This window comes from Haplochromis burtoni, unplaced genomic scaffold (genome assembly GCF_018398535.1).
Source record: "Haplochromis burtoni strain Fernald_Lab_line unplaced genomic scaffold, NCSU_Asbu1 Contig_248, whole genome shotgun sequence".
In the NCBI taxonomy this organism is placed as follows: Eukaryota; Metazoa; Chordata; class Actinopteri; order Cichliformes; family Cichlidae; genus Haplochromis; species Haplochromis burtoni.
In genome coordinates, this window is record NW_024582609.1 from 913,152 (window position 1) to 922,346 (window position 9,195).

The 9,195-nt window shown below is 39.9% G+C and overlaps 1 protein-coding gene across 1 annotated transcript; it reads left to right on the forward strand.

The window, feature by feature from the left end:
• Nucleotides 1-3,474: 3,474 nt before the first annotated feature.
• On the forward strand, nucleotides 3,475-8,541 carry LOC102304201 (peroxisomal succinyl-coenzyme A thioesterase; the record flags this gene model as incomplete). Its single annotated transcript, XM_005938317.3, is given in 8 exon segments — nucleotides 3,475-3,708; nucleotides 4,387-4,588; nucleotides 5,955-6,054; nucleotides 6,131-6,321; nucleotides 6,402-6,571; nucleotides 7,891-8,010; nucleotides 8,251-8,333; nucleotides 8,444-8,541. Coding segments are annotated over 7 exon segments (958 nt in total), but the record flags the coding sequence as incomplete, so codon positions are not given.
• Nucleotides 8,542-9,195: the final 654 nt, after the last annotated feature.

Here is a 9,195-nt window from a genome sequence, read left to right on the forward strand (position 1 = left end):
AGCCAGACTGAGATGATTTCACCTTGTTAAAATAACGCATTGTCATGCTAAAAGTAGCTATAAGATCAAACACTATACCCATATCAGGATACACATTAGTAGTATGACTCAGACATAGTTTAGAGTTCAGATCATCATGAACTGGCCATAAAGGGCCTGTGGAACACCAAGAAAACACTGTCCACAATCATTACACAACTAGCCTGTACTTTTGATATACGGCAGTTCTAGCCAGTCATTTAGTAACATGTTAAAAAATAATGGCAGTTAAAGCTTATGTAAGCTGGTAGAAATGAAATTAAATCAGTTGTTGTGATCAAAAATAAATGGTTTGTTTTCCCAAAGCACTTCACTTACATTTCAGTCTTGTCTCACTTTTCAGATAAAACAATCAGTCCCCATGATCACAGATGTTCCCTCCTTTGTGTCTTTTGGTTTTCAGACTCCCCACCCATGTCAGCAGAATAACCTGTGACTCTGGTGAATATAAAATGTATGAGTTGCTGAGCTTTTCTGTCTGTCTGTCTTTAACTAGTCTGTGTTGTCAGGCATTGTGTGCATGTTTCTTTGGACAGAAAAGAGGCGTGGCTGAAGACATTTTTCACCATGTCGGTCTCTGCTGACCTTTGACCTCTTAACTCATCTCAATATGCTTGTTTTTCCTTACGTAGTTGTTACCATGATTAGCTCGATAGCATCCAAGAGAGTGTAGGTTGATAAACAGCTAAAATTCTGCCAATTCTTGTGTTCTGTGGTAAATCATGATTTACACTGTGCCGGGCAATGAGCACAGGGCCCACAAGAGGACGCCATGCCCTCAGGCCACACTCATGAAGTCCGTTTATAATTGGTCAGAGACATTCACACCAGTGGCCTCCTGGAGGTCCTTGCATAAAGGAACTGATATTGGTCTTGCTGTTGGGTTAAGGACCGTCAGGCACATTGAGATAGCTTTTGGGCAGGTAGTTAGACCATGTATACACACATATGTATATACATATACATATAAATGTTTGCATGTGTACCCTATCTCCTCTTTAAAAGGTGATCAATGTGAGCGAAAAAACTTCCCCCCCCCTCCCTTTTTTTTTTTTTTTTTTAACATTTCTTTTGTTTCAAAATTAAAAATGCCAAAGATAACATGGTTCTACAGGCAAACTAGTATTTTTGGACCAACAAGGTGATTTCCAGAGAGCAAGTGGCTGAAAAATTGGAATATCTTGGAATGGTGTGTAGTGTGTTCTTTGAAAAAAAATAAAATAAAAAAAGCCAAACAAAATCTCAACAAGGAGAGGACAAATGATAGACTTGTAGTCAAGACCGCCTAAACTGAGACCAAGACAATACCAACACCAGAGGGTATCGAGACCAAGACGGAGACAAAAAAAGTCTTTAATCTGCAGCCAGATGCTGCTTCATCTACGGGTGTCAGGCATATTTATGTGTTTTTGCGATGCACTCGCACAGCCCTCCTCATCGCTGTCTACTGTCTCACTCACTGAGAGGACAGACACACGCTCCACTTGACTGTCGCGTCTCTCACGCTCTCTGTTTTTCACATAATATTATCCAATATCCTCGCATGTGATTGGCCACAATACGGAAGGATTGGAGCATAGCTGAGCCACTGTGTGAGAGCTGAGCAGCGAAAGGAAATTAAGTGAGGAGCTGGCTCTCGCTCAATGGGAGTCCACTATGATTCACTATAAAGCACTCTCTAAGCACGGCTCTTAGAGCTGATACTTTTGTGCATGACACATTATCGAACGTGATGATGTGTGTCATGGATACTGTTGACTGACTCCAAATCTCTCGACCACTATGTCGATCTGAGAAAGCAAGACCTAGACAGCGAGACCAAGACCAAGACCAAAGTCCGTCGAGACCAAGACAAGACCACATAAAAGTGGTCTCGAGACTAAGACCAGTCTCGAGACATCCAACTCTAACAAATGAAGAAATGGCAGGCCTCCAAATGAGCATCAATATATAGACTGGAAGTTAGGGGAGAGGTACAACAGTATATCTACAACCAACTACATTAAAGGAAGTGGTTTGGGGATCTTTCAAAGCAGTCAGCTTCTTGAATGTACATCATTGGCTTCATTTTTCAGCATGACAATGGCTTCACTGTTTTTAAAGCAGCATGGGATCATCATGGCAGTAAAATAGCAAAAACACCTAAAGAAAAAGTTTGCAAATCCCTTCAAGAAGCCTTGAGAACAATTGATGAAAAACTTAAATTTCAAGCAAGCTTGCTCAAGATAATTTTGTGTGTGCGTGACTTTTAAGACAATTAGATTTGTACATGTTCTGTATTTGCCCCACACTGCATTAACCTTTATGTTTTTAGATGTTTCAGTAAATGACTACAGCAGTGTTTCCACTTTATAAAGGTTGACTATTAATATTTTAGTATAATTCTCTATTGATCACATGAAGCCCTGAATGATGACTATTTTTAAGTTTTCCCTTGGGTGCCCTAGATTATGAACGCTTACCACTGTCTGATAACGCCATCTTGTGTCCAGCGGCGTATACATGGTAGTGAGCACTAGTGATGATAAATTTGATTCTTTTTACTGAATCGAGTTTTAATGAGTCACTCACCAAAGTGAATCGAATTTTTGAGTCATTTGATTCACTGAGTCAGTCGACCAGAGAGTGCAAAAAATGTACATTTTCACTCAAACTTAATTTGTTTCTCTTTTCATGTAAATCCTACTGCTAAGATGAATGATTCTAAAAGAAAACCACTATTTTATAGAAACAAAAAAGAGCAAAAACATTTCTAAAATTAAGCAATTTCCTATCAAAATTGCTTAATAAACATTTTATTTTAATATATTTTTATTTTTTATTTTATTAGTATTTTCCTTAAATGTGTTAAATATATATTTTCTCATCTAAATGTCCACTGAGCTGTGAGCCAGGGGGCGGTAATGCGCCTTAACATTGGTTGACAACCAAGAAGAAGCTGTGAGCGAGGAGGGAGGGGGTGAGTGAGTGAGTGATTCGTTCGCTTTATGATTCAGCACAGGATGGAGAGGGTGAGCGAGTCCTGAGTGATTCGCTTACGCTTACGATTCAGCACAGGAGGGAGGGCGTTAGTGAGTCCTGGGTGATTCGTTCGCTCTATGATTCAGCACAGGAGGGAGGGGGTGAGTAGCTCAAATGTGCTGTTAGCATCTTAGCAGAGCGATGCTACTGTGAACCGAGGAGCTATTTTCTTGATGTGAGCTTCTACTCAGGGTTTTTTCTTCCAGTTCAGAGCAGAAATTTTTTTGTTACGATACTGGATGTTGTCTTTTTCTCCACAATTTTAATTATAAGCTAGATACATTTCTGCTAACAGCAACAGGGATAAGTCAGTGAGTCAGTTGGGCTTGTGAATCATGATTCATGAATCATGATTCATGAGTCAGTAAAGTCATTCTCGAGTATTGAACGATTCGTTCATGATTCGCGCATCACTAGTGAGCACGTCCCTGTGGGAGGAGACTGTAGCTCCCTTTCACGCAGCTTGTGTGGAAGCTTTGAGTTCGCAGTTTTGTTGACTCAACTTTTAAAGCTAGATTCTTCGGTAAGTTTAAGACCCTTATAGGGAACTTGCAGACCAAAAATCGACGGAGAAGCAACAAACCCGAAGACACCAGCTCAAAGGTCTGCTGCTAACAGGAAGTTGTTCACGTGATTTAACAAATAAAGGTAAGAAATGTTCCACATTCGCTACAATGTTTATGCAGCTGTCATTGAGACTTAAATGTGTTTTTCCACTGATGTGCTAGACTACTATCAGGGTCTGTTATATCACTTACATTCAGGTCACTATATTTCATTTAGTATTATATTTTTTTCCAATACATGTGTAATAAAATTAATATAGGTTGCAGACAGGTCGCCAGCAAAAACTAGTATTTTAATGACTTGCCCAAAAATTTCAAATGTTTTGGCATTTTAAGGTATACAGTGTAGATCAGTGGAGCACAGTAATGACACTGAATAATTGCAAAAAGGAAAAACAAAATGTAACAGTTGTTCTTGTTATTGACCACATTCTACAGTAGAGGTGTCAGTCATGTTAAAGGTCCAGTCCGTTTTTTGGAGGTGTGGTCTTAAACTTTTGATCAGCTGTAAAATAGCTGTTTTAGTTTAAATGTTGTTTTCAATAAATTGCATGCCCCAAAAATGTTTTCTTTCACTCCCATTTCTTCTTGTTTTCATGTTGAAACTTGTTCAGATCCAACCATGCAAAATATGATTTTTTTTTTGCCATTTTTCAAGTAGTCTTAAACTTTTGATTGGAACTGTATTTAATACAAATGCATATAATGCTTGAGTGATTCAATTCCAAATCCAAGTCAAGTAATATGTTTGTGTATTTAGTTCAGGATGGACAGGAAGCAGTGTTGTGTGAAGCTGTCGGTTCAGCCATCCAGAGGGCTCATGGATGAGAAATTCATTGTCCTCGTCCAGAATGCCCTGCCTGGTTCCCAACTGACCATCCGTGCCCTGCACCAGTGTGAAGATGGACACAGCTGGGAAGCGTTTGGTCACTACACTGCTGATACCACAGGGACCATCAATGGTACATTGTTCAGTACTGAGACCTGGAAAACTAAGAGAAGAAAATGTAGAAAGATGTAGAAAGACATTATATATAATATATACAATAGGTGAATGTGCAGTAGTAGCATGTATGCAGCAAGCAGGTGAATTCTGTACATTAAGTGAATTAAATAAGAATAGACAATCTGACTATTTTACAAAATAGACAATATGAACATATTTAAAATGAAAGGAATTTGAAATGTACATTGTGCCGGTGGGTTTAGAGTATCTAGAAGAGAGTCCTGTCTCAGTCACTTATGGATGATGTGAGAGGGCAGGTGTGTGTGTGTGTGTGTGTGTGTTGGGGGGGAGAGGAAGCAAGAAGAATGAGTTGAGTAAAATTTGACTTATCTGACTGTTATGTTTCACATAATGTGCCTTACAATCCGGTGCGCCTTATTGTCAGAAAAAAATGGTAGCCATGAAAGCTACCCCCAAATTTGGGATTATAGATGACAGAAATAACATAATGTAATGAGGTAATTAAAAATTTAATTACATAACTGTCGTCAACAAAAGGTGCTTTATCTCTTGGCTATTACTGTCGCCCGGCAATAGTTGCAGATGATATTGCTTGCAGCCGCTGCAATGCTTTCAACCAAGACAGGCGCAGATTGATGATACCATCAACATGCGCTATTGCGGTAGAGCGGTATAAAATGGTAAATGGCCTGTATTTGTATAGCGCTTTTACTAGTCCCCCCTAGGGACCCCAAAGCGCTTTACACACCCAGTCATCCACCCATTCACACACACATTCACACACTGGTGGAGGCAAGCTACAGTTGTAGCCACAGCTGCCCTGGGGCAGACTGACAGAAGCGAGGCTGCCATATCGCGCCATCGGCCCTTCTGGCCAACACCAGTAGGCGGTAGGTGAAGTGTCTTGCCATTTTTTTTTTTTTTTTTTTTAAGAAATAGGACAGGGGGAATGAATGAGAGAAAGAGGGGGAGAGAAAGAAAGAAAACCAAAGGGGAGAAGAGACGGTGAGAAGGGGGGGGAAAAAAAAAAACAACAACTCCTGGGTCACCTGTATGGAGAAAAAAAAAAAAAAAAAAACAAACAAACAACAAAAAAAAAAACAAAAAGAAACAAAAAAAAAAAAATGACAAAGGATGAACTGAAGCTCTGCCATCACGTAATGTCGCATACTGCTGTTTCTGATGTCATTTAAAAAAAAAAAAAAAAGGTGAAGTGTCTTGCCCAAGGACACAACGACCGAGGTATAGTCAAAATCTCTACCGTTGGCCAAATTCATATCGCTTCTACCATATACCGTTTATACCGCCCACCCCTATGTGCACGTATCTAAAAGATTGTGTTTTATTTGACTTTTTTTTAGTTTCAGAGGATCCCAGTATAGGTGGGACATATTCCGGAGTCGAACAGATGGGTCTACTGTGGAGCTTCAGACCAATTCCAGGCAGCAAATCTGGACTGAGGTAGTCTTTTTGTGGAGATGACACCAATGCAGAATCCAGTATTGGCACCATAGATAATTCTCCCATCTCTCCTCAGAATGCGAAAGAAGAACATCCAGACTCCCATGGAGGTCACAATTTCTGTTTACCAGGGTCACCAGACAGAGGGCTTCGCAGATCTGGTGCCACTCTCTGGTGTGGCGGTGGAGCGCTGGTATATGGCACCTGGTGTGCGTAGGATTCCAGTTACAGAAGGTGGACTCACCGCAGCCCTTTTTCTGCCCTCGGGTAAGTCCTGAAGAAGGTCCACAGTGAGATATCCTGTGGGTGTAAATTAAATCAGCACATGTTTGTTAACTTGTCTTAAGGTCCTGGACCTTTTCCTGGCCTGCTGGATCTATGGGGGGGTGGAGGGCAGTTGGTGGAGTACCGTGCAGCGCTCTTGGCCTCTCATGGATTCGCTAGTATGGCCATCGACTACCTGACCGCTAAAATCACCATGGAAACTGGAAAGATGGTGGACAACCAGTATTTTGAGGTACATCTAACAAAGTTAATGTTTTGGTTACAAGGAAACAACGTTAAAAAAAAAAGGAGATGGGTTCAGCTAGTCTCTTTCACCTCTATAGCAATGTTGACCACCCTGGGCTTCCACCTGAGTTATCCTTCTTTTTGACTCCAATGAAGACTGTAGTTTACAAAATTATATTGTCTTCAAAAAGACTTGAAACAAGCAATTAAGCCAAAAGCCAAACAAGAATGTTTACTGATGTCATAGACTGAAGGATTTCAGGTCCATTCCATAGACTTCCATACATGTCTTTTTGCAACCAGATGAATCACCATATGGATCATGGAAAACAAGGTATGTTTTAATACACTTAGACTTCTTGATACTGTTGCGTACATCAGTGAATAAAATCGGTTTTCATAGAGTCTGTGGTAAAAATGAAGTAGTCATGCATTTTGGATCTGATATTAAATGATCTTTAATGCCACTTTCCTCAAACAAAGTCTCTGCAATGTCTGATTACATGCATGCAACAGCATCCTGCCTCCAGCATTTCCTACCCAAGCACTATCTTTGTCCTTGGTTAAATTCTCTTAACCTTTCTGATGTATGAAAACAGCTCAGAAATCTCTGTATAATGTAAACCAGATGAAGTTAGAATGACAGCGAGACAGTTTACAGCCTGAAATACTTTGAATGCTACAAAGCTCTGGGCTTTTAGATGCACCATGATTCATGTCAGGTTGATTAAGACTGAATAAAACATTTGGGTGATGTCACGAGATGCCACAAAGAAATGGGACATCTGATCATCTCAAATCATGTATGCCTTAAAAGATCTTCAGTTTCTTTAATTTCAAATACTGAAATGCAAACTGCCCTTGAAGCTGCTGTCACTATGCTGTGTGTGTGTTTATAGGTAACTAGCCCCATGAAAAACTGTCTCAAAGTGTCATTCTCTTTCACACACGTCTTTAATCAGACAACAGAAACGAGAATGAAAAGTGTTGAAGTTGTTTTAGTTTAAAACGTTTAAACTCAATTAAAATTTGTTGTTCAGGTGTTATGGCATGCATGGTCCCTGCATGATTTTTAAAATATAGATGATATACCATGGACTATGGTTTCTGTCATTCTCAGTTTTAGTTTATATCTTTTGACTTTTGTACAAGATTTTGTGTTTTGCCTAGTAATTATGTTGGTACCTTTATGTTTTGAGGAATTGGGTTTGACACTTCCTGGCCCTAAAAATCCTCTTGAAGAATTCGTTTATCTAACCTTAAAGATCAAAATGAAAGTCCTGGTTTTGGTGTTACCTGTTGTCTGATATATTTTTCCACCTACAGACAGCCTACAGAGTCCTGCAGCAACATCCTCAGGTCTGCGGCAGCAAGATCGCCATGATAGGTCTTTCCTTTGGCACCAGTATCACCCTCAAGATGGCTGTTTACTCTGAAGTTATAAAAGTAAGACATATTTTTATAGTGACACTGGAGCTGGAAAATCAACATCAGTCTATTTTCAGCAACAATGCATGGTCAGGATGAAGAAATAGGTTGACCACTGGCTGTGTTTTTAAAGTCACTGGTTTTGGCAAATTGCAACTTCATCATTTCTTAGAATATTCTTGTCTACCCATCTTATTCCTAATCAGGTCTTTTTGTCAGTTGATAACATATGTGTATTTTATGTGTGTTTTTTTCCAGCTCAGTGCTGCAGTCTGTATCAGTGGGAGTCATGTGCAGCCAGTTGATGGATCTGTGGAAGAATTATTGAGATTCTTTCAGAAGTAAGTTTACGTGTTGTCAGTTACTTTTTAGTTAAAGCCAAATTGGAAATCTAATATATTGAAAGATGTTAGAATAATCTTTTTTAACTTTTAATTTTTTGTCCCATCAGAAATGGTGAAAAGACTCGCTTCAGTGAAAAGAACGAGGTGATCTGGCGAGATCTGCTGTTGCCCATCCCCACCGACCCTTCACTCAAAGTCAATGTGGGTACCACCAGCTAAAGCATATTTCTGTCTTAAAGCCCTTACACACGAGAGACGATAAATCCATGCTTATATTTTGTGCATTAAAAGTCACCTTTGGATTCATCTAATGTAGCCATTTACACCAACCCCGTAATTATTCCTGCTGCTGAGGTAGGATGCAGTAACTCATCATCGCTTCACTTTATTTCTTTCACAACTAGGGCTGGGCCATATTATACCGTTCACGGTAATACCGGTACAATGTTAGGCAACGGTAAGAAAATGAAATACCGCGATAGAATATGGATAAAACGCGCATGCGCAGTGCCTTTGTTTTCATACGCACATGGCCGATTGTTGAGTGAAACGGATGAACCAGAATTGGTTTGTAAAAATGGTGCAAGTTCAGTGATGTGGAACTGGTTTGGTGTTTGTCCGTCAGATACACAACAAAGCACATTTTTTTGTAGAACATGCAAGCGGGCCGTCGTTATTGCCGTATTTGTCGGACTAAGGTGCTCGTAAATCTGGGAGTAATCTGGATCTGAAACTCCGTCCCCTTCAGGTCCCAAAGTCAAACGAACACACAGCATCACTGAGAGTTAAAAACTGTCTAAATTCTTTCATCTTTAATAAAACGATCAGCATTGCTGCTTTACCAGGTGTAACTATGAAG